The 26,681-nt window shown below is 33.2% G+C and overlaps 4 protein-coding genes and 1 pseudogene across 5 annotated transcripts; 1 reads left to right on the top strand and 4 right to left on the bottom strand.

Annotated features, from left to right (window-relative positions):
• On the bottom strand, window positions 676-4,678 carry LOC109349494 (annotated as a pseudogene).
• On the top strand, window positions 10,494-13,902 carry LOC109349493 (glycine cleavage system H protein 2, mitochondrial-like). The gene is made up of 3 exons (XM_019590314.1): window positions 10,494-10,669; window positions 13,103-13,362; window positions 13,555-13,902. Exons 1-3 carry the CDS (start codon window positions 10,591-10,593, stop codon window positions 13,681-13,683), a joined length of 468 nt encoding a protein of 155 aa, XP_019445859.1. The 5' UTR covers window positions 10,494-10,590; the 3' UTR covers window positions 13,684-13,902.
• LOC109349492 (UPF0047 protein YjbQ-like) lies at window positions 15,064-17,479 on the bottom strand. The gene is made up of 7 exons (XM_019590313.1): window positions 17,333-17,479; window positions 17,165-17,225; window positions 16,565-16,659; window positions 16,441-16,474; window positions 15,879-15,933; window positions 15,745-15,787; window positions 15,064-15,382 (listed from the first exon to the last, which is right to left on the bottom strand). The coding sequence occupies exons 1-7, from the start codon at window positions 17,462-17,464 to the stop codon at window positions 15,311-15,313; spliced, it is 492 nt and encodes a 163-aa protein (XP_019445858.1). The 5' UTR covers window positions 17,465-17,479; the 3' UTR covers window positions 15,064-15,310.
• On the bottom strand, window positions 19,089-22,602 carry LOC109349491 (DNA-directed RNA polymerases II, IV and V subunit 3-like). 2 transcript variants are annotated; one of them, XM_019590312.1, is made up of 4 exons: window positions 22,074-22,602; window positions 21,104-21,341; window positions 19,234-19,506; window positions 19,089-19,182 (listed from the first exon to the last, which is right to left on the bottom strand). In XM_019590312.1, the coding sequence occupies exons 1-3, from the start codon at window positions 22,526-22,528 to the stop codon at window positions 19,234-19,236; spliced, it is 966 nt and encodes a 321-aa protein (XP_019445857.1). In that variant the 5' UTR covers window positions 22,529-22,602; the 3' UTR covers window positions 19,089-19,182. The 2 variants fall into 2 exon arrangements, with proteins under 2 accessions (XP_019445857.1, XP_019445856.1); XM_019590311.1 differs by having other exon boundaries at window positions 19,095-19,506.
• On the bottom strand, window positions 24,237-25,941 carry LOC109349490 (calcyclin-binding protein-like). Its single transcript, XM_019590310.1, has 5 exons — window positions 25,729-25,941; window positions 25,180-25,320; window positions 24,787-25,026; window positions 24,635-24,694; window positions 24,237-24,506 (listed from the first exon to the last, which is right to left on the bottom strand). Exons 1-5 carry the CDS (start codon window positions 25,837-25,839, stop codon window positions 24,402-24,404), a joined length of 657 nt encoding a protein of 218 aa, XP_019445855.1. The 5' UTR covers window positions 25,840-25,941; the 3' UTR covers window positions 24,237-24,401.

The following is a 26,681-nucleotide window of genomic DNA, read 5'->3' as shown; positions in this document are numbered from 1 at the left end:
AGATTTTATTGTAGTATACTTAATTACGGTCATTAACAATGGCACCATCCCCTATACATAAAATTATGATTTCATAATCTTTTGAAAAATCAAGAAAACAATCAATTTTATTAATATGTACAATTTAGTTAAAACGAAGTTTTTTTATAAACATGTTGTATAAATATAAAAATACATGACAGAATTATCGAATGTAAAATAAATTGGGTATTATATGATTTTCGATTTATTTAATAGCATTCTTTCACCAAATAAGTGAGATTATTCTATAGAATAATTTCAATGATGTTTAAGTGGAAACAAGAACCTATTTATGATGATAGATGAGGGAGAACTACCATTGCAACCTTCCTCTCATGTGGATGATAGTTGATGGTAAAGGTTGAGAGTGAGAAAGAATAGCTTAGAGTTATAATGGAAAGTGATTGGATTCAAATATTTTTAAATTACATGAGCTCACCATGTCAAAAAAGAAGGGAAAAACCTATCTTGTGAGCCAACCCGTGACAAATTTGATCCCTGCTGCACATATGAATATGAACAATAAGTGCCTAGAACTTCAGACTTTATACCATGATGCTTCATAAAAAGGCCTACCATTGATATAACAAAAAGTTGCAATTCAAAAATTATGATGAGTTCTGTAGAGAAGTAGCCATGGACAAGGCTATTTCAGTATTAATACCTATGCCAGCACATAAGGTCTAATCTACTTAATGCTCTTGACAAATTGAATGCAGTGATTCAGCTTCTTTTCCTACTGATTTTATACCGTCCAAACCCAAGCCTTCTTTGACATGACTGGTTTCAATGGGAGCCATTTCATAACCAGGGTTCTGCAAACAGTTAGGACTATCTTTAACTTCACTAGTAAATGAGGAGTTGTCAGCTTTTGGCATCGCTTCTTCAGTGTTAACGCCTCTACCACCATTGACTTTATCTACAAAAGTTTCTTGACAATCTGAAATCAATGTTTCCATGTTCTTGATATGATTAGTCTTGTCTTTGCAAGAGGCTGATGAAAAAGCACACTGGTTGTTTATTTTCTCCGGACATTCTGATCCATTATTAGATGCAGTAACAGCGTCATCTCTCGCTTTTCCTCCTCCTTCACTGCAGACATATCCCCTGGCAAGACTTGTACTCTTATCTTCAGAATGTTTTTTATGACTGAAGGTTTGTACTTCAGTGTCGGTTTTAATGTTATTCTTGATATGAACCAAAGAGCAGCAGCTTTCACTCACATCCGTAAGATTCAAACTTTCATGACATCCATCTAAATTTTGAGGTGCACCCAGATCAATGCCTTTGTCATCAGAAGTTGTGCTCTTGCTGAAATTTGGACGGATCAACTTTCTTCTCTTTTGTGGTACAAGCACCAAATTCTCACTTTTTTCACTCTGGTTCGTGCTTCTGATCTCATTTCCATCACCAAGATTCCTCACTTTGCTTCGACGCTTGAAATCCACAAAAGGTGTCTCTTCAGTTGTTTCATTTGTATTGCCTTCACTTGCAGGAGTAAATTCCATACTTACATTTTTCAAAGCAATCATTCTTCATTCTCGAGGTAACAACTTTAGTTCTGTCCTTCAAATTTTCAGCATTGTTGCGCTTAACCAATGACATTGGGTTTCTTTTTGCCAGCCACTGGCAATGACACTGGTGAGCGATTTGCATCACTTCATCAACTGCAGTATCCAAATAATATTCCTCAGTCTGAGCATTATCATTATTTTGCTTCCTAACATCCTGCACCATGGATAAACGAGAAAACACACTACCTTTTCGCTTTGGATGACCAGATTTATTATTTTTAGGATTCCCATACAATTCACTATTATATCCATGAATTAATGGATGATCATATTGGACTTGAGAATGACCCACATTTTCCGAAGGAATGCCAGGGTTGTTCTTCTGTGATGTCATCTCGTAGCCCTGATATTCTGGTAATGCTATGGGATGAGCATCATTGCCTACACATGATTTGTAATCATTGAACATAAAACAAAAGGGCTCATGTTCTTTGTCACTACTAACTGGAGGATAGTCGGGAGTCAGTGAAGACTTCAATGAAGGAATGTTACCACCAGTCACATATGGAATAGACTCTGCTGCCATCTGATCCGAATTCCGATATTCGATTGATCTGTAATTATGGAACAAGGAAGAAAAGGGTTCATGTACCCCACCACTAATATCCAGAGGATGGACAGGAGGGGATGAAAACTTTAAGGAAGGAATGCACTTATCAGCCTCGTATATAACAGATTCTGCTGCAAGCTGGTCATAATTCCGAGGAGCACATACTTTGTAATTATGGAACATAGAAGAAGGGGGGTCATCAACCCTGACACTATAATCTAGAGGGATATGAGCTGGTGAAGACTTCAAAGAAGGAGGGCTATTACCAGACTCATACATAACAGATTCGGATGCAAAGTGATTGGAATTCCGAGTGGCATTAAAAGGCATTTGGTCCCTGTGACTACCATATTGGTCACGATTTGGAAAACCATAACCAACATGACTGCCTCTGTTCACGTCTTTCAGTTCCATATGCATTAGACTTGCATCATTGCCCAGAGAATTCCAACTGCAATTGTTTGAAGGACAAGCACTTTCTTCACTTGACCTTGAACAATTATTAATTTTAGTAGATGATGGCTGACTAAAATTTAAACCAGGAACATCCGGATCGTACAGAAAGGTGCTCCTAGAAATCACATCCCCACGTGTTGCACAAGTATTCTTTGGGATTCGTGCCTCAATTGGGTGAATCATACAAGAGTTTGGCCTGATCTGATTTTGAACCAAACAATCAGGTTCAAAAAAGGGCTCACTGTAATAGACAGATGGATTAACATTGGAATGATATGTACCAGGACTATGAACTGAAAATAACATTCTTGGACCATTTTTTCTCAGATCTTCACTCATTAACCTATCTCTCACTGATAAGTTGTCATCATTGTCAACTCTAATTTTATCAGACGGACTTGTGGAGTTTCGGCCAGAAATGGTTGGCCTAGGAACCTCATGTTCTAGCATTCTCTTACTGAACAAATATAGAAGTTTATAGACCTACACAACAGCTCAAAAAATAGATTAGTGGAAAAATATGCAATATAAACTTCCACGTTTTGTTAAAATCTCGCCATGTATATACCTGCTTTTCGGATAGCCCAAAGTTGAACTTTTCGATGAAAAATAATTCTCTCTAATGGCATCACGGAATAACCTTTCCGGGAGTGGCTCACAATGCCAAATCTCAGTGAACTTAACCTAAAGAATATCGTTGAGAAAGTGAGATGATGATATTAATCAAAGTAAGAGAATTGCATTCTTGCACTCAGAATCAGAAGAAATGAGAAAAATAGCAGTCAAGAATTTACAAAAATCTTATCAAGTGAGATACAAGAAAGGACTAAGCTGGTACACAATTCAGAGACTAGGTCATGCATATAATTCAGTGACTAAACTAAAAACTGAAAGTGGATAATAATTCCGGTGAAGAACTTAGTTACGAATTTTCTCAAAAAAGGCCCCGTCATTAAAATTGAGAAATGTGTAGGGGATTCATACCTGAGCAGGGAATTGCTTCCCTGACGAACAGAAGGCATTAGGTACAATATTCATGGCTCCATCACATGTAGCCTTGAAGACACCATGAAGGTGTTTTTTCTCATATTCGAATAGAAACAAAATCATTCCGGCTTTAACCTGTTCTACAAACTGGATTTCAGATAATGGGAGACTGAATAATCTCCTCTTGAAACATTCTCTTTTCGTGGCACTATTCAACATAAATATTGCACCAAAATCTGGATCTCTTCCATCAGCATCGTTGTACTTATTATAGAACACCATGAATACCTTTACTATACAATGACCCACACTATAATATAAACATGACAGATTGCATAGCATAAATATAATCACATGACAAATCTCTTTCAAGTTTCAGCTAAGCATAATTGTTAAATTCCATAGTTATGATTATTTACAGATATTGATATAATGAATCAACACTGACAAGACAGTTAGAATGAGGTAAAACTCTTCGGATTCTAACAGTTTTTATTAAATTACTCTTAAAATTCATTATTCAAAACAAAACCACCAGTAACCGTTTTATAACGGCTGATTATGAATCGAACAGTACCAGTTCCAGGATATGCTCTATTCAATTTTAGTATTTCGAAACTTTTATATATTTTTTTCCTTGCACAAAAAACAAATCATATATTGCATTCATCCTAACACAAAATCGTGTTTCCCAGTCCAAATCTGATTAATATATCAAACAAACCAGACCTAAACTTCTTTTTTCGGTTTATAATTTATTATTCTATTCCGATAACTATTTTTTTATCTCAATCGCTAACCTAAAAAATAAACTATCACATTGCGTAATCGAACGAGGAATCATTAGCACCAAAAGAATATACAGATTGTTACTAAAATAAAATAAGTCAGAATAGAAACTAGAAAAAATAAAAAGGCAAAGCAAATGAAAAACGATAAATAAAATATATGGAGAATGCGAAAGAGTGACGATTGAAAAGAGAAAAGGGAATGCTTACCGAGGTTGATATGAGAAATATGGTTGTGGGGTTTGAGAGTATGAGAAAGAAGGTGGGAAGAGAAAAAGGCGCGATGTTTTGGGTAATGGTTAAAGGTGGAAAAGGTTAGGCCGGTAAGGCCTATTATATAGTGTATGAGGGACATCACACTTTTTTAATCGATAGATTAGGTAAGTTTTTTTTATAAACAAATCATATGATAAAACTCTTTTTTAAAAATCTGTTACCTAAATAAGTATGTTATTTAAATTGTATCTTTAGCCTAATAAACTGGTATATTTAATTATGTTACATATTAATTTTTATATTGTTTTATTTTTAATATAGATAGTATTATATATATGTAATTAAGGTGGAATTATATAAAAAAATGTAATCTAATTGTTTGGGTTAAATATAAATGTATATATATATATATATATATATTATTTTTTTTGAAGGAGGTGTGTTAGCATATTAAAAAAAACTTTTAAGCATGCGTACACATCAAACCACACTTTTAGATATATGCTTTGTTTCTTCTTTTTTAAACGGGTAAACACATTGGATCATACTACTATATATATATATATATATATATATATATATATATATATATATATATATATATATATATATATATTATATTATCTAAATTTGTTTAAGAAAAAGTTTATCCTACTATATTTTCATCCTACTAATTGTCTTTTGGAGCAACTTCAGTTCATTTCATTTTTCTAGTCGATGATATTATTAGTTACCGGTCTCGATTATATTATTTCTGGTGATCTGATTGTATTTGAGGTGATTTGATCTCAAACTTCATGTTTAATATGAGAGATAATCAAATGCTTTATCCAGAGTATGAGAATATTTAAATTTTTAAATATGAGATGTTTGATATCTACAATATTTATTACAAACAAAACTCGTCTCATTTATTACAATATACAATTGTCCTTCTCAAACCTTCTTAATTGATATTAGAAAGATAAAATGGATGATAGAATAATAATATATGTTTTTTGTATGGTGAGTATATTATTCACCTATTAACATGTGAAAGTAATATAGATAAATATAAATGATACATTAATTATTAATTATGTACAAAAAAAATTAAAATATATTGAGCTCATAAAGAAATATAAGTTTTCTTTTATTTAATAAAAACCTATACATAAAAATAAAGATCCTATCATCATTCTTATGCTTTCTGGATGGGAGTACATCTGTTGTTCCATAATCAGTGACACTCTATGTGTCATAAATAAGGGTGAGCATGGGACAGGTTGTGACGGTTTAAGTTTATCCATCATTCATCCCTAAGTTTTAATCGGGTCAATTTTTGAACTCGAACATGTCCCTAATTAGGATGAGACGCGTGAGGGACGTGTCCAAAATAAGACGGGTCAAGATAGGGACGAGTTCGGATTGAAAAATGACAAAATGATAAACGTAGATTTTTTCTCAAATATTTAAGCATGCATAATCAAAATTATCCCAATCTTTATGTAAACTCAACTAAAACCTGCATCTCGCATACATCAATATATAAACTAGAAATCGTAAATTGCATCCTTCAAACTAAAAACTATTACGATTTTTTTTTATACAATTGTAATCTTTACCTTACTCATATTGCAACATAATCAATTTGATATGATTTGTTTTCCATAATGCAATATCTCATTTATTGTTTTTTGAATCCTAAAGATTTATTTCTTATCAAAATGATTTATGGAGCTTAATCAAATTGATATGATTTGATTCAAAATACATATTCTTAAATCTTTAATTTATCTGATAATCAAACCTTAATAAAAGCAAAATTTTATCATTTGCTTTTTTGAATAAGTTTGAAGAATGTTTTTTTTTCAGACAAAATTGGGTGTTCATGCTTCATATTAAGGAATAAGGATCACATGATAAGTGGTGTAGATATGTTGGTATGAGCTTGTAAGTATTTGAGTTATATGGGTTGAACATAATGGGTATTAGTTCAACTATTATTGATATATAACTATAAGGGACGAGTCGGATGACCCAGACATAAACCTGAATCCGTCTTTTTGACGATGGATCTGTCCTTTTTAATCGGTTTATCCTTTTTTATTTATTTGGACGAGTCAGACCCGTCCATATGTCATCAGGTTGGGACGGGTCTACGGGTCGGGCCGGATCTTGCTCAACCCTAGCCCTAAGCTATGAATGGTCAGAAAAATATTTAAACATTAAATTTTTACTTAAATATATTTTTTCCACGTATCACAACATCATACCACGTAAAGTGACACTAAATATGGCATGTATGAGACATCAAATATACACCCCTTAAATAATGCAGTTGTTTGGTGACTCACCCTTTTATATTATTTTCATTTTTGTGCATAAAATCACATAATAATTAAGAAACATGTTTTTTGCCATCATACTAATTAACTTCCAAACTAGTTATCAAGTTAGTATAATTTATGAGTTTAAAACTATTTACTAATTCATGGACGATCAAATAAATTATTTATTCTTATATATAATCAAACAAAGTATTTATAATTCTTATAATCAAACAAAGTATTTATAAATATTAGGTGGTCAAAGTCAACGTAATATTTTATTAAATTATTTACAACATTCCCATTGGACCAAAAAAAAGCTTCTAATTTAAAATAAGGCACTAGCGCCACATGAGAACCCTTTGGGTGTCACTACTTTATCTAGTGATAAGTGTGACAACTGATGTAAATATTAAGTATTGAGGATAACCATCTTTTTCAACATGAGGTCGATTTTTAAACAAAAAATGAGACAAAACTTCAACATTTATATGTTTAACAATTTTTATTAAGTTGTGAACTTATATACAAATTTAATGAGAAATAAGAAGACTCTAATAGATTTAAAAGAAACTAATACTTCAATGGATATATATTTCTTATGCTTCTTCTTTTTTTCACCTATCTTTTTTTTTTTTTTTGATATAATCAACGGTATATCCCTTTACTATATATGTAGTGAAACAATTATTATTGGTGGTTCATGACTTATTCATCCAAATAAATATTGTTCTCAAAAAACAAAATTTTGTAATTTAGTGAATATAATTTCTAAGTTCCAGTAGATCGAACACTACTAGACAATTATCTAATTTCATACATATCATTCATTCAATGTTCCAATTCCCAACCCATAAATCTTAACCCCAAAACTCCAGCACAATGGAATACCACATACATAGAAAAAGGAAGTAGGGAACAAAAATGTAGAATCTTTGCCATTGTACTCCCACATTATCTCATTTACACCACAAGAAACCCACAAAATTCTAACCATCTTCTTTTATAAATGTTGTCCTAGTTCAACACGATCGAAAGGGTGGTTATGATTGCCGACAAATACACAAGTAATCCAAGAGGTTTGGTGTTGTAACCTTCTGGCATGTTCAAAGTACCTAATTGGATCGTTCTATTAGGATTTTAACTTTGATGGCCATGTTAGTTTAAGAAGACATTTGTGGCAAATATTTTGTTTGAGATTTCATCTCGTCGAATCATTTTTTTATGGTAAGTGGAGTTGAAAAATACATCGTTTTCGCTGCACAAACAATTGGTATGAGAGTCAATTGGCAGAGGACTCTTAACCCAAACGTCAGATAATAATAGCTAAAGAGGGTGGAGGCGTGATGACTAGACAAGGTGCGTCAAAGGTAATGACAAAGATAGACTAAATGAGTTGAAGGAGAAGGAAACATGGCAGAATTGTGGTGTGTGGGCGATGTATGTGTTGATCCAGAATCCCATGAGTTCATGTATTGGGTTGGGATCAAGGTAGAGATAGAGACTCATGTGTTGAGTTTGACCCAGAGAGAGATGCTGACAATATCTCTCTAGATATTGAGAGAATATTCTCATTTGAGATGAGAAGTGAAATATCCTAATGACGTGTCTGAGACGTCATAATGAAGGATATTAATTGTTAGCATATCCACAAAAGCATAGAGGCGTTGACTGACTTTGATGTAGGGTGTAACATGGACATTGTCTTTGATACAAGTTGTAACATGAGCATTGGTAGAAGTGTAGGGGTGTGACATGAGCATTGACTTAGATGCAAGGATGTGAGAAAAACATTAGTTACCATTGACGCAAGGTGTGTTGTAGGTATACTCCTTATGGTGGAGTATGATAGTTCTTTTGAACTAGGATTGTCGGAGTAGACAATGGTGGTAGCCGTTGAGGCTTTCCAAGGAAGCTCCAAGGTTCAGTTTGACTGAGTATTGAAGAGGACGATTGTTGGTAAACTTTTGTGTAGAGGTTCCAATATATCAAAAGACTTCCAGCAATAGGTGTCTAGACGACGTGTTCCATTTGATGGTGGTACGGGAAGTTGCACCACAAGTTTGGAGAGTTAGACTCTTGGTAGCATCGCCAATAATACTCACAAGGTCTATGTTGTAGGGGATCAATTAAAGAGAATTAAACATTGAATAAGGTGGAGTCATATATTCGTTAAGGTAGATATTCTTGTGTAGATTTCCTAAGGAGTGAGATATTTGTCTCTTTCAATCAAGGTGAAGATGGTTGGGATGCTTGAAATATGTTATTGTGTTAATCTCACATTGTCTAGTATTGGAATAGATAGAGTAACCAATGTTATATATTGGACTTGAGTCCCTTATTATAATGTGCACCAGATGTATGCACCAAATAGAAACACTACATTGGCAGCTGCGCCCATGGGTGTGTTAGAGTTTATAATATTTATTCTCTAATAATATCTTGGTAGCCGCTCAGTGCTCTCGGTGCTGTAGGTACAATTGGCTGAACACCATTACCAAATTCTTTGGCTGAACACCATTACCAAATTCTCTTGTTTCTTATCTTCTAATTATTCTATACCTTTATTTGATTGTTTGTGGTTAACGTTGCACAATACGAAGAGATAGAAAGTAAATGAGCAGAAAATGATGAGAAATGAAGACAATTATATTAAAAACATCATTTTGACATGGATGAGAATTTTTCCATGTTTAAAACTTCTTTGGTGTCATATAAGGACATTATCTACCATGTAGGAAGATCCATTTACTTTAAATCATGTGATGGGATCACATCACTAAAATTTACGGACAAAATGGTGAGTGAAAAAAGTGAGGGGTCAATTTGGGCCTTTTGTTCTCTATAAGAGGGAGGAGAATGCAAAATGTATTGACATGGTAAAATTAGTCCTTGATTAGAAGAAGATAAGCATGCTAAATCAAGTAATGGCAATGCAAACAATGACAACAACATAAAGGTTGTTTTGCAATGAAATATGTGATTAGATGCAACAACAATAATCTTTACAATTTCCTCGCATGTAGCACATGATGGTGGTAAGCATGAAGATCAAAGTCGTGAGGAGTCATTATTTTTTATTTAATGTCTTCCTCTTCCTAATAACCTATCTAATTTGCAATGTAATTTAGAGTTGTCTATTATTTTCAAATATAAAAAAATTTGTTCAATCAACATTTAACAATATTCAAGATAAGAAGTCTCACTCTTACCTATCCCACCAGTGTCCTTTTGTGTATAAAAAACATGCACTTGCCGATTCAATTCTCACCAACTGGGGGACCCACCGCCCTTCTTTACTATTGTGCGTTTTTTTATCTGAAAGATTCCATGTCACCAAACACTTCACAACAACAACAACCCAAGCATACGAGAGAAAATAACGTATCATATAGTATAAGTAGATAAATTATATATTTCATATATTAAAATTAGAATATATGTCATATTTAATTAATTTTTACAAAATATTTTTAAAAGCTAAAAAAGCAGTATACCGAAAAATAATTTATCTCATAATATACTTTATTTTTGTATTAAAATATATTAATTTAGATAAAACAATTCTAAAAATGTGTTTATATATAATACGAAAAACTTTCACCAACCCTACACACAGTTTTGCTGAATAAAGAAGGCTGCACAAAACAAAAGTGTTAAAACAGAGACACATATAGAACATAGAAGAAATGGCTTGCAGGCAATTGTGGGCTTCAAGAGCTGCTTCATACCTTAGGATCTCTGTCTTCAACAGAGCCTTTTCCACTGGTAACCAATATTTTCCATTCTTAATATGGTAACTTTTCATGTCTTATGTTTCATTTCATTGATCTTTTAGAATTGTGTTGTTCTCGTAGTATGGTGTAGATGGATCATGATCACGTGGATCTATTATTGACCCATGTTTTTAATGTTAATATTTCTATGTCTATTCATTTTTGGATGAAAAAAAAAGCATTTTTTATTGTGATTCTGTTGTATAATCTCAGATATAGTGCTAATCATAATGTAAGTGCAGATCTTTTGGTATTGGTGATGGTCATTGCGATTGTGATGGTGGTGGTAGGTTTTGAAGGGAGAAAGTGGCACCAGGAATGAGCCACCGCATCGACCCACCACCAAAACCACCATCAATGATGTTCAATTTATATGATTTCACTTTTTAGTGGGTTGCATTCTCATTGCATTGGTTCTCAGTTATTTATATGGGTAACTACCACAACAAGGGTAGGACCAGGGACAAAATGTTAAACGTTGACATAAGGGTTTTGAATAGGAATGGCAACGGGTCGGAGTCGGGTTGGTACATACCCAAACCCGAACCCGAAATTCAAAACCCGAACCCAAACTCAACGGGGTTGAAAATAAAAATACCATCCCAAACCCGTCGGGTTTCGGGTAACCCGAACCCAGAAAAAAACCCGAAAATGATAAAGTATTAAGGAAAATATCATATTATTTTCGTGTAATTTTTCTCTAACATTTCTATTTCCTCTTGCATTATTTTATTTCTTCTATGTTTGAGATCCAACAATATGTAAATTAAAATTAAAAATTAAAAACAATTGGCAAATGATAGAAATTTCAATTTTAAATTGAATTACCTTACTTCCGGGCGCGGGTTCGGGTTAGGGTCTTTGTTATACAAAACCCGAACCCAATCACATCGGGTTTTCCCCGTTAAATTCGGGTTCGGTTCGGGCGGGTATCCACGGGTTCGGTTTTTATTGTCATCCCTAGTTTTGAACATTAACTATGTTTGCAAAAAAATAATTATTTGAATAATTGATTTGAGTTGAATCAGTTTCAAAAAGATTTTGAGATATTACTTTTATATGTTAAATCACAAAAAAAGTATGAAAGTTTTCATTTAGATCAGAAGTATTTGCATATCAGTTCTACAGAGGTTAATGGAAAAATGTGTTTGATTTTAAAATAGTCAAACTTTTTGAAATAAACTTCAAACTTCTCCGAAAACTGCCCTTCATAAAAAACCACCTTTTCATTGTACTTCATTCATGTCTAGATTAAATGCGTACCTAAAATAATATGTGAACTGTGAAGGAAAGTATAATATATTCCCAATGAGAATTTGCTCAACCTTTTTATCTGCTGTTGCATATATGAAATATGATTTGCACACAACGTTGGGTTATCTCAGGTGTATTCGGGGTGAAACTATTCTATGTCTATAGACTATTTGTCACACTTGTGCTAATAAAATTAATATAGAACTGACACATTATTAATTTTCATTATATAAACTATGCTTAACATTTAAGCTGGATGCTTGTGTAGAAGAATTTCTCAGCTTATGTGTGAGAATTCTGGTAAAGCTGTAGGTTACAGTCACATTGTATTCAAAGGCCACTGCAAAGGTCCACCTAAGGCATTGAGGCGAGGTGCCGGAATGAGTCAGGCCGGGAGCTTCAGGCCACTCAAACCTTTAGCTCCTTACCAATAATAATAATACTACAAAAAAAGAAAGATCTCTGCAATGCGAGTTATCTAACTTGCCAACTTTGATTCTAATGAGGTACAATAGTCAGAAAGTTAAAATAATAAATAGTTGTTGCTCTTCTAGACTCTTAAGAGCAAGTGGCCTAGAGTTTTGTAAATATGCAAAATTGTCAAACATTTCACTGTTTCCTTTCTCTATTGTGTTCCTTGTGCATTCTTTGGCGCCCTCCTAAAAGCTCATGTTGTTTGGTGAAAGCTCCTGTGTTTTCTTATACCTCTACCAACTACTCCAATGTGGCAAAGTACACATTTTTATAAGAGATTTAGTTCACTGTCTTTTAGTTATGTTTCTAATCGAGTTAAGATTACTTTTGGGATGAATATGGCTTTTAGTCTTAGCCAATCAAATCTTCCTAGTGTAGCTAACTTTTGACCATCTGAAGTAGATGTCAAAGCAAGATAGAGATGGAAGAATCTGTTATTATTTTGATTATATGACTGATTTTCCTTTTATTCAATCTACTGCTCTGTGATCTCTCTCATTCTACCATGCAAGGATCAATCAGGTTCTTCTAGAAGTATATTAGTTCATCAAATTCTTATTTTGCACTCACAGGAGATCTTAACAATGATGCAAGAAAAAAATGCCATTAATTTCATTTATTCGCCGAGATTTAGGAATAATATCAATTACTGCCTTTTCTGATAAATCTACCATCCCTCTCCTTGTCATACCTACAGTTTTGAAAGATCTGAAGTATGCCGATTCTCATGAGTGGGTGAAGGTAGACGGAAATTCTGCAACTGTTGGCATAACTGACCATGCCCAAGATCATTTAGGCGATGTTGTATATGTTGAATTGCCGGAAGTAGGAGCGACTGTAACACAAGGAGAAGGCTTTGGTGCAGTTGAAAGTGTGAAGGCTACTAGCGATATTAACTCTCCTGTTTCTGGAAAAGTGGTTGAAGTTAATGAAGAGCTTAGCAGTTCTCCTGCTTTGGTAAGTTTCATTGCCTAACTGCAGAGTTTAGACAACAAAAACAGGACATTGAAGCTGTGTTTCTGTGTATTTTTGCAGCTTTTTGTTCCTCTCTGTATATTCTTTTTACTACTAGAGTTTTGGATCACTAGGCTTGCATAATGTTTCTTAATGAATTCACTATATCAACCTATGCTACTTTTCTTCTTATAGGTGAACTCAAGCCCTTACAATAATGGATGGATAATTAAAGTTGAACTGAGTGACAATGGTGAACTAAATAACTTGAAGGATTCAGATCAGTACTCCAAGTTCTGTGAAGAAGAAGATTCCAATCATTGATATTGTTGCCAATTACCATCCATGATTTAGATCATGTTAAACTGTGGAAGCTAAGAATTACTTGATTTCCTTTCTCCTTTGGCCATGGATCTTCACTACTTTTGTTTGTATTTCGCATGAGCTTGATATTTTGTGGGATAATAATTTTCACTCCTTTGATTTAGAAATAGTGAATGGATAATGTGAGAAATTTAACACCACAAATATGATTTTCTTTAATTAGCCAAATGACAGAACCCAACACTTCGTCCTTTGCATTAACCACATAAAAAATAATTTAAATTAAATATACATTTTGAAAGTTAAAACAAAAAATTGAACGACAAAACATCAATTTTTTTATGTCAACATGTCTCCTTAAGATTTGTTTGCTAGTTGAGTTTTAAAAAGGAAGAAAAATGTTTAGAGCCATGTCCTCAATGTATTAAATGACTTTCGAGTCTTCATTTTTCCTCTTACTGTCCTAGCTAGCTATAGAGATAAAGGGACTATGCTTTCAACTTAGTACACAAAAAAGGTGAAGTCGTCTAGATTGACGTTCTTAATTACACCAAGCGAGCTGGTTCAGCGTCAAACTCTCAAAGGAAGTGGCCCAATTTTGTAATATTTGGTTCCACAAATCATCTTCCAAATCCATATTTCAGTGATGTAAGAGCTAATAAGTAATAACATAGGGAATGAAATCCCTCATTTCGCTTGAGACTTTCGCAACTAACTCTTAGATTAGAAAGAGTTTGTCTTTTTTTTGGGCTATGGGAAAAAAATATCAGTTTATAAATAATGATTTATATTTAGACTAGGAATGGGAATATGTTATGTTATCTGACATGGACTTATTATTTGGCCTATTTAAGACCTAATCTACCCTTGTCAATTTAAAAAAGTTAGATTAAACTTTCTAAAAAATCCACAATTCGCCCAACAAACTTCATCAAATAGAACAGCTTTTCTCTATCATGAATTTATTAATTAACAAAAGTTTCTATGAGCTATATCTCAAGGCTCAACATGTTCAATACACTCTAGAAGCAGTTCCAAACCTCATCAACAAGATGCTTATGTCAAAAATAAAATTCAAACTCACCCATGAATTATATATTATATGACAGATAAAACATAAACCTTCTATGTGTTTGATACTATATCAGTTATAAGTCTGGATAAAATATGAAAATTGATAACCAACATAAAACTTTGTCGAATCTCTATACATGATTAGAAACATACATTTTAAGCCATTATGGATTGGTAAAGGAAGAGTTTAGAATCTCGATAAATAAACCAACGAGCAAAGAGAAGTAACCAAAATTGCTCTACTTTATGCATTTATCAAACTCACTCGATAAAACACTACAAAAATATTTGTACGATGCGTAAACCTAAAGCAATGCCACATATCAATTCCAAGACTCCTTGTAACGAAACAAGCATGAAAATATATTTATTCAGGAATGCTTATCTGCTGCATTAACTGGTCACAATGCATTTCACAGTTGTACACATAGCAAGGTACTCAGATTACATAACAAATGCAGAGTACATCACAAACATCCTGCTACAAATTCTGATGCTAGTTTGTCTTGATCACAGATATGAAGGCAGAGTAAAGCAAATCAATATTAGCACCTCATATTCCGTTAAGAGTGACAACAACTCTTCGCGAGGAAGGATGATCTCGATGCTCGCAAAGCCATATACCCTTAAACATAATAGAAGAAAGACTACATTAATAATTTTGTTGCTATATTAATTCACTTGAGGTATTTTTCAAAAGGTGGCAGTCTTGTAATAACATAATACAAATTTCTGCAAAGAGTAACTAAGCCATGTCCTAACACAAAATATTTTCATTTACTCATAATCTTTTTAGGAACTTTAGGCCAGCATTGCAATTGGATATCAATTCCTTGTTCATAAAACTCCAAAAAAGTTGAAAATAATTGGTTATCTGAGTGCACTTAACCCTGAACTTCAAAGGAGTTCAATGCAGGGTGAAATTTTTATAATCAATCCTGACCAAGAATATTTTGGACAAATCATCATAAAAATAAATTTTGTTACCTGCCACGTCCCCATGTTAAGCTTTCCATTTGTAATTGGTATCCTGAAAAAACAAGATGTCAGTAGACAGATGATAGCATAATCAGGAGTTTTCAGCTTAAATGAATCAAACTGAAGAATGAAGTATTTCTCACGTGAGTGCACAACCCAACATTGATGATTTAATATGAGCTGGCATGTCATCTGGGCCTGCAACAGATACAAAGAAGATTACCACGGTCGGAAAATACACTAGGAAAAATGAAGTACCTGAATTATATTATGCTTAATAATTGACATATGGTGTTAAATTAGATGCAAGTATGCAACTATGTAAGCAGATTATCTTCCAATAGATGTTTTGAAGATTGGTTGAATCTAGAAGAATGTTCAGCATATAAGAAAACATGTAAAGACAACAAATTTCTTCTAGTTGAAAGAGGTTTTCCGGACACCACATCTACTGAGAAAAGTAATTCCAAGAAAATGGTTTTCTGGTGAATCTATAAAAGAGAATAAAAGAAAGAGGAGATCAAATAATCAATCAAATCACGAGACTGAAACAAAAATCTCCGAAAAACATCCACATTCTTGAAGCTAGATGTCACAATCTTCAAAAGAAAATCCTAGATTTAATAGAGTTCTCTGTCATTTCAAAACTGAGAAAGTGGAAACATTTTTGGACTTCCAGTTAATCAAAAATAAAATAGTAGTAACCTTCTAGAGTATGCTTCCAAGGAGCAGATGATCCCTGCACAACACATGAAATAAGTCATTTTCCCAATACAATAAATGTATTAATATAGGTAATGCTACTTGCAGAATGAAGCAGAAAATAAACCTCTGGAACTACACGGTTGAGGAATGTTTCAGTATCATCGCGGACATCAGAGTCGTAATTCTCATTGATGGTAAGAGAAGCACTTGTGTGCTGCACTGCATGCATTTCCCATTACAACTTCAGTCACTTCATTGCATCCCAAATTGAACCAAAATCATCATAGAATCTTACAGGAGAATTTATGGTAAGAGGTGAGAAGAGTAAATCTCCATCATTGAATCTTACATTAATGATCAACCATTCAACCTTATAATACCTTAAAACATAAATGTACATGACATTTCAGGGGCCAGTTTGCTTAAGCATATTTAAAAAAAAAGTGATTTTTTTTAAAAAAATCACTTCACATTTACACGTTCGTTTACTGAAGCTTTTACTAAAAAGCAGAAGACTAAAATTCAGCTTGTATGAGAAGCTATGTTTTTAGCTTCTAAAAAAATCACTTTTTTTTTGTAAATTAACTTTTTCAGAGCATCTAAGAATCACTTCCATTGATTATCCATCGACCCATCGATCCATTTGTGTTGTTAAGATTCAGTTCTTCTGACCCTCTTACAGTAGAAACTCCTAAATATGTGCGTATTTATTATTTATACTTACAGAAGAGATGAGCTAGGCCACAATTGAATCCAGAGAGATCATGTTCAATTTCTCTGACAATCTAATTTGGAGTGAAATCAAAGAACCCAACCCCAGAATAAAAAAGAGTTAGGGTTTTATGATAAAAAAATAATAAAATGGGGAAAATGTAAGGAAAGGAGATAGAACCTTGGAAGTGACTAGATGACAGCCACGCTTGTGGGGTGGCAGAGTGATAGTTTTCTGAGCCCACTTTGGAGCAGTAGCCATGTTTATCGATCCCTTCTTTATTCCAATTGAAAAGATGGATGATACTTGCATTCTTATGATGCAAAAATGAGTGTTTTATGAGAACAGAAAATTAATTAGAATTAAGTGTGTGGCTTAAGTAAGTGTACCCCAAGAGCTACCACTAATCTTGAGTCATGTAATTTTCGTGGGCTGGCCCAGTTAGGTCTGTACTTGAGTTGGGTTGAGTAGATCAATGTAAAAAGTAGAGTTTAACTAAATGAAGTGAGTTTGGTTGAGTTTATTTGGGTAAGTTTTGATTTTCAAAACAAACCAAACAAAGATGCTATTAATTTGGTTGATTTGGACATGGAATATAGAAGTCGATGAGCAGATAAGGATGAGGACAATAAGGTTTGTGTTTGGTTACAATGTAAAGCTAGAGTTTTTGTGTAACTAATAATGGTTAAAATGAAGGGGTGGTTGTGATAATCATGTATTTTGTGTAGTCGCATTTATTCTATGCAGTGTGTCTATTATTAGTAAAACAACTTACTATTGTGATATTGTCATTGTTGTTGGTCATAATGTGTTAGTTTGGCACGAACCAAAGTAAAAATAAAATAAAATCAAATCGTTCATAATTGATAGCCAAGAAATACCAAACAAACAAAATGCACCAAACCAACCCAAACTTTGACATCATATTTATGTGCAAGACTACCCTGAATATTATCCACACGACCAAAACACAGACCTGGTTGTTATTTGCACTAAAGCTACAAAACCTTATCGTTTTTTATTTCGTACAAATCCATGAAGACGATTTAATATGTGTGAATTGATAGTGTAAATGTTTTTTATACTGTCAATAAATCATCTATATTGATTTGTTAACTATTATTGACTCTCAAACAAAAGTAATATAAATCAATGGTGAATGATGGGCTAACAGTGTACATATTTTGAACTCTTTGCCTAATAATCATCAAGTGTCACAAGGAAAATCTCTTAAGCCAAATGGAAATCTTTATGTCATTGTTTGGGATTTACTAAAAAATAATCTTATATGCCTAGTATTTCAGCTTTCTTAAAAATAAAAGGATTACATTAATAAGGATAGTGTAAAAATATTTTATGGCTAAGATTGGATCTTTCAACGATGCATTTGTTATTCACTTTGTTCTCTATTTTTTGCTTTTCTCCATCAAATGGCTAACCTAAGATATTTACCATTTAATACATAACTCTAAATTGACATGTAGTAGACAAAATTAAAATTTAAGAAATTATGTTTTCCACAATCTCTTTTTTGAAATTAAACGAAAATCTGATTAAATATGGAAAATATATTTATAAAAAAAAGATGGTCTTTAGTTTTCAGATTTTCTGAAAAACATCTTATTATTTTATGGAACTTTTTCTTCATTTTTTTATGTCTACAAAACTAATTACTAAATAAATATCATTAACTTAATCAATTCCATTTGCTTATAATTCATTATATAACGAAATTAGCTCTGCCACCAATACATTTAACTAGTATTCTAAGAATGCATACTAATTCCTAACTTTTGAAGACTACTAAAGTACTGAACCCCGGATGGAATGAAAGCAAGGATGCTTCACATGTACACATAAACCTACCATCTCCCACAAGTGACACAAGAAAAGGATAATAGATATATCACATTGTAGCCACTTTTTGACTTAAAATTTGAAAAATAAATGTCTAAGGGACAATTTTGACAATTAACATATCTGGTTCAATGAGTAGCACATGCTGCAGCTATTCATTTAAACACAACATGCAACAAACAAGTTCAGTAAAACAAAAGAGTGAAATCCTTCAATCGACTCGATCATCCTCCTCGCAAATGTGCACCTAGCTCCCCGAACTGATCATCAGCCTCCACTGTATCTTCAGATAGCCGCACGGCATCCAGCTTCGTCTTGAGAATTTCTATGGCATTCAGTAGTAGCTGAGAAGCTTTAACAGCGCCGGTAGATTCAACTGTGAATATGAAACTATCCTGTTTTGCATTGATCTCTACAAGCCCAGGTTTGCCCATTGCTTCTGCTTTCTTAATCACCTCATCATCATAGGTGTATGCCTCAGGGTCAACCACCAAAACCTAATAAAATGCAAAAAGCTTAGTCACAATAATAGTGCACACTACACCAAGGAGGGATTCATCGATATCTATACTATATATAAAGGCAAAACATTGTGTAACTTTCACCAAGGTGTAATTTTCACTTCTTATTTTGCCCTTCACATTATTTGATTTTTACAAAAAACAATATGATCCTAATTAATCATCACTAACATATTAATTAACCACATCTCTCACCTTAAACTATACATTATCATAAACACACAAAAATTATAATATAAAGTACACTGAATACAACAAATATATTCTAATTATAAAAAATGAAATATATAAAAACTGAATATATAATATCATGCAACATTAACTGACACACACGAAGTGCCTGTACACACTAGTAGTAATAAATTACAAAAAGAACCTTAAAATATTGTTTTATTTGATAAAAGATATATATTATGATGGAAATGGTCATTCTGTATCATATATATGAACAATTCACAAAGACAAAAATGTATACAACACAAAGTAGTTGAAATGAATAGATAAGACATCAATTTCAAGAACTCTCAATGCTTTAGCATGTGTATCAATATCTTCTCCAGATAATGCTCCGCGAGAGCGGAGATGCTATAACAATCATCTATACTATAGCTGTATCACAAATCTTGACACTTGCATCTTATTTAAAAATTCTGAAAAGCCAAAATTGACAGCTTATGAGCAGACTAGTTTTGATGCATTTAAATCTGTGAGATTCATTCTAGCAATGTCTTTTTTTACACGTTTGGCACTTAAGTTGTATCTTATATGCAAAATCTTTTCTGGACTCAAGTATGTTCATATTCTAGAATGACACTGTATGAAGTGGCACAATTTGTATAAGTTCTGAGTGAAGAATTTTCCTATTACCCTGCATCGACATTGGGAGTGATGGAAGCAACTTTAAACAACTTCCCTCTAATTCTAAGATTAATGGCAAAAGGATGAAGAAGAAATTGATGGATGAAGGAGGGCAAGATAAATGTATATTGACCAAGATGAACTTGAATTCTTCGGAAAAAGTCAGCATACTAATGCGTATATATCTTGAAAGCAAATATATTATTTTCCAGATGACAGCTAGCTTCACCAAAATATGCAGAATAATGGTCTCTCGGTTGGTGCATATGTGGTTTTGTAAGCATATATTAGAGGTCATACCCATAACCAATTGAAAAACAAGTCTTGAAGACCATTAAAAAGCAAATTTTACTCAAAGGAAGCACCATGTAATCATTCCAAACATCAAGTTACAGGTGTCTATCCTTTAATGCAGAAGAAAACAATAAGCACAACTAATTATACTTTCTTCTCTACTTCAACCCAAAAGGTCAAATATATAGTGATGCAGGAAAATAATAGTTATTCAGTATCCATCACGTACTTATCCTGCCTAATTCTATATTATCCATTCTATCCAACCTAAAATCTAAAAAAGCCATGTCAGACAGTATAGTGTACAAGACAAGTATAAGCACCAGATAAGGATCAGATAATAGTAATACTAGCATTAGTGATGAAATTAGTGCAAAGTGCACAACCAGAATCAAAATAAAACAAATCAGAAAAACCCAACCTCTTGAGTTACTGGATCAATGTCAAATACACGGGTAGGACTACTTTCAACCCATTCTTTTTTCTCCTCAAGTGTCAAAGACTCCATCAAATCCTCGTTAATGTGGATTTCTGGTTCATACATGAAAGTGACAGTGGCCGCAGGCGACCATTTAGCATGATCTTTACCAATACCCTTCCTAGCTATTGCTCTCAGCTTCAGCTCTTGTCCTCTCCTTAACTTCACAATTATAATCCCCCTGAATTGAATGCAACTCAAATTACACATAGCCTATTATAAATAAATAAAAACTACACTACTATAGCATTCAGACACAACAAATATCAAAGAATACCCAGGTAAAAAAGCTATATAAATTAGATTTAACAAAAAAAAATTATCTTTCCCAAAAACTAGGGTGCGCCTTTGCGCAATGATAAGGTTGCCACTTGCCAGTGCCATGTGACTTGGAAGTCACAGGTTGAACAACCCCTCCTCTTGCAGGGTAAAATTGGGTTGGAGTTTCGTGCACTAGGTTCCAACTATTTTTTTCTCACCCCCAAAACTAAACACTTACGCTAAGAAAAGGGCGGCCCGAGGCTCCTACTTGTTGGAGCCGAGGGTTACTGGTAATGCTGCGCACATCTAGCCTCCCCGACTCACAATTTGTACTGCCGCAGCATAAAGAAAAACAACAAACATGTTGGACTGCAGATACCCAGTTGAAAATTTACACTGACACAGCATTAAGGTAAACAACATTGTGGAACACCCAGTTGAAAAAACCAAATACCCATTTTAAAACATGGAAGACCCATTTAAATAAAATGAAAAACAAGTTGAAAAATGAAGAATAAACATATAAACGAGACAAAAACACAAGCTTTAAGAAAGAAACAGATACCCAATCGAAAACGAAGAAGACCAAATGAAATAAAACAGAAAAAAAACGATGAGCTTAAAAGAGAGAAAACCCCATTTAAAGAAATACCTATTAGTGTTAACATCAGATGATTCAATGAGAGAAGAGTCATTAAAATCAACAGGAGTAACAGTATGATCAGAACTTATGAGATCCTTGCTCGTCACATCGAGTGTTTGATCAGTCATACACTTCACTCTGAGATGAAACTCGACGGAGCAAAACTCGCACTGTCCGTCACCGTCACACGCGTCGCAGTCACGCGAGAACCGCATCGACATTGCTCTCTCGCTTGTTAGAGGAATAAGCCCTAAACGGTGCGCTAGGAACTCGTCGTTCAGGACAGAAGAGTTTGTTTCGATTTCCACGAGGTCGATGGCGATTGTGGGTACTTCTGCTATCATCACGCGCCGGAGCGCGTTGGCGATGCTGGCGTCGGTGTCGCGGAGCTCGAATTTGGCGTAGTCGTCTTTGAGTTCGCGGATTTTGACCCTGGGCATGCGCGCGTATGATACACCTTCCATCGCTCTTTCTCAGTCTCAGCTCTCAACTCTCAACCCTTTCTGCTATTCCAAAAAACTCAGATTTTGTAAAACCCTGATGCATAAGAAGGACTATTTTGTCATTTCATTTATGTCTAACGGACCATTTAATCAATCGCTATATCCTAGTCTCCTAGTAATATTACAAAATTCAAGTAGATCATTGTTAAATAACAAAGTTTAATATGTTTACACTGATACTATAAATTTTTTATGTCGTCAGTAAATTATCTATCATTAATTTTTTTATATTATGAATTACTAATAGGGCAAAAAAATTTACTAATTTTAAAATCTAAATAATAATAGGGGTAGTATATATACAGATTACACAAACAGTATCAATATAAAAAAATTCTTATCCTGTAAATTAATATATATTTTTCTCACAAAAAATAAATAATAATTTAACTCTCAAAAATAAAAATTTATTTGTTGTGTAAGTTGGGTTCATAAATTTGTTAATAGTTTATAATTACGTTCTGAGTAAATTCAGTCGCATAATATAAATTAGTAATTACAGTATCTAACAAAAATTTCTTTTAGGGTTTTTATGTCTTTGCAAGTTTACAAAATCTTATGACCTGATTCATGTTAGATAGATGAAATTCGATTTGTATTGAAAACCATAACTTAAATTTTACCTGCTTTATATAGCATAAAAAGTAAATTTTTACTATTTAGTTGAGCATAACTTCATGATTAGCGAATTCAATATTTTTACAGAACTAAAATGAGTGTGAAGGTTAGATAATAGTGATAATACTTGATGACCCTTCTTACAATTAATCTAATATCTATATACTATCAGTACAAAAATTTATACACAATCAATATATCATTCATTATTCATTTATATTACTTCAATAATATAAAATATGAAATACTACGGTTTCACTACAACAACAATGCATCTTCAATAGAAAGCAACAATAGCTGCATAGAATATAACAGTTGGGACTTGGGTGTGTAAATACATCATAAATGTTCAGTTTATTCAGTCCCATATATGTCACTAAATATAAAACACTACACTAACGAAACATTCCCCATATGGAAATCTTCTGAAAACACTAGTTTGAGAGGCAAGAAATCCAATTCTTACTCTTAATTAATGGATCAACTAATTTGCATGTACTAACTTTGAATTTTATAAAGGTAATAAGATATTTAACGCATATGATGCCTGCATGATGAGAAACGAATAAAAATATCACATTACAACAGTCTTGTAATTAGTAGAGACATGGCATCTATGGGTTGTCACCAATTTGATTGCAAGCAATGCACCATATTTCCCCCACATTCTTTATAATAATTTCAAACGGAGTTAGTTAAGCTTTGATTTCTTATTCTATATTGCAAAGACAATAGCAACAAAATTCACAATTCCTCGAGGTGACTTATGGTTGATGCAACCTTTCTTGCATAACTCATCCAAACTAAAACCCTGCTTAACATGGTTTTATGAACCAAAAAAGGTTAATAACTGTTGTCTTAGCGGCTTTAATAGAGTCAAGTTCCAGTACTAACTGAAATGCTATATTTGAGATGGCGCCTTCATACAAACTCGTGTTGAAACCTGTTTCCTATTTAAAACCCATCAGCAAACCAGCCAAAGCCAAATATATAAGGTCACTAGTAGTATAAAAAAATATAATCAAAAAATTTAAACATGGGCAAAAATCACGACAAATTAGAACTTTGGCAACAATAGCTGCACAACTACTCCACTAAAGTGCCATGAACATATGGGCCAAGCATTCACTTTATAATAACATGAAATTAAATTAAAAGGAGCAAATCGTTCATTCTCTAGAATCAGAAACTCAAAATTTAAACCACTTTTCTAAGCTCAACGGTAGCTACTTAAAGGGTCAGCTGTTTTCCCAGTTCTAGCATCAGTCCAAGCTTTTGCAATTGTTTTCTTCATCTCCTCATCCCCTTCCTCATACATATTCTGCAATACACATTACATGCATAGTGAACGTCAATCTGAATTCTGAGGTTACAATATGCATAACAATATGCATGTTATCACTAAAGCAAGGTAGCTTCGGCCAACTAAAGATAAAAACAGAATCTAACCTTCATCAGGTCCATGATTCCTGCCATTGGGTCTTTCTCTTTCCCTAAACTTGGCTTCAGCTGTAACAACAATCCAAAAATTATTAATTTAACAAACTTGTTTGACTAATAGGGAAAGAAAAATCTCATCATTCGCATATCATTTTGGCTACCTTGTCTTCTTTGAAGTGCAAATCCAACCAGTTTCCTTTGGAAGCCTTGATCAATGTGATGACTACCCTTTTGGGCTTGACCAAAATCTTACACTTCTCTGGTTCAATCTCCTTGTTTAATTTTGGTATTGCACATCGGTAATTCTTCCCTTGAACATCATGGAACTTAACATCAAAGGATAATGGCTTAAACTCAGACTCAATCTTACTCTCATCAACTCCCTCCAAAGACACATATATCTGCCATATCAGCATACAAGAGAAACATGCTCAAAATTTTAATATATTTAAACAAAAAAACCTTGACCTTGTAAAAATACCATTGTCATTTCTATAGCACTTTGGCACAATGTCACAAATTTTCAAGAACTAAAGTAAAAATTGGTATTTTACCTTAACCTTGTCACCATCCTGATCCCAACTGAATGATGCAAGTGTGGAATAATGCAGTGTAGGTGCCGTTGGCACCCTTGTTCCAGTTGAAATCGGCGCTGGAATCTGTGGCGCCGCTGCAGAAGATGCCTCCGATGATAACTGCGAATTTCAGCCAGAATAATCACGACTAAGCATTGATGCAACGCAATTTCCAAATATATAAATCCTCAAAATTATTATCCGTTGGTCATTCAATTTAAAAATTGATTGAACAATATTTAAATTTTCTGTCAGAATACACCATTTGGATACTTAATCATAAAATGGAATACCGAATAGAACATAATAGAATGTTATATGCTACAGGGTGGAATGGAATCGATCATCGATCCATATTTGATTCCTTCATATTTTACATTTAATCAATTCTCTCCATTCATTTCCGCAATACACACTAAAGATGCATTCATTTCCATCACTCCAAATCAAAGACGAGAATGAAGGATTAACACATAAGAAAGGAAAAACAAGAAAACTATGAAAGCGAGATAGGAGTGAGATTCTAACCTTTTCGACGTTGCGAATCTCAGAGGAGAGAAGAGAGAGGGATCGAGGTCGTTTTGCTATGGCTTGCAAATGACGAAGCTCTTCCAAATCCAAAGCAAACTCGTCCGCCATTTTTGTTTTCACTGAAGAACAGAGAGTTAGATAAGATTAGCACCCTAACTAGTATTATATATGACGGTCCGTGTGGAAAATGCTAGAAGCTATGCACTGTTGGGTTCTCCCTTTGTTGCTTTATGCCTTTATCACAGAAGAAGATTCTAGGCTTCTTCCTTTTTTATTATTTGGGCCTTGTCTCGTGATGTACTGGGCTTTGATATTGCATTTTGAATTTTTGTAGGAAAATTAGGGTACTAGATTTAAATCCCACATGGCAATGGCATGCTTTAAACTTTATGTATAGTGCGACACATTTATATTTTATGTAATTAAAAATTTAATTTTTATATATTTTATTTTATATAATTAAAATGTCTTTTTTGTGTTGTTGTATTTTATATTATAATTTCTTGTTTTTATTGTAAGGTTCAATTTAAAGTGAAAGTGATAGTTTCAACTCGCAATTAATAGTTTGATGGTGATTAATAATGATTATATGATTTTTTTTTGTTAAAATTAGAAAATATAACGGCAAAATAGAAAAATATAAATTACATCATATTTTGACTTTATATATTAATATAAATATAATGGTATTTGATGGCAAAATTATTAATACTTATAACTTTTTATATACAAATGTGTTTTTTTTAAACACTTGAGTAAAATTAAGAATGAATATTTTAGCTTCCAATTTAAACTCCCAAATCAATTACCATAAATAACTCAAAACAATTGTGCTAGGGAAAAACAAGATGATGTTGTGTAGAGCTTTTCAATGTTTAAAAGTATATTCCCCTCTAATAAGTTATGATATACAATTTACTAAAATGAAGTTATATCTTTCAGGAGAAACA

Source organism: Lupinus angustifolius, chromosome LG06 (genome assembly GCF_001865875.1).
Source record: "Lupinus angustifolius cultivar Tanjil chromosome LG06, LupAngTanjil_v1.0, whole genome shotgun sequence".
Lineage (NCBI taxonomy): Eukaryota > Viridiplantae > Streptophyta > Magnoliopsida > Fabales > Fabaceae > Lupinus > Lupinus angustifolius.
Note: the sequence above shows the minus strand (reverse complement) of the source record. Positions and strands in the feature narration are given on the sequence as shown.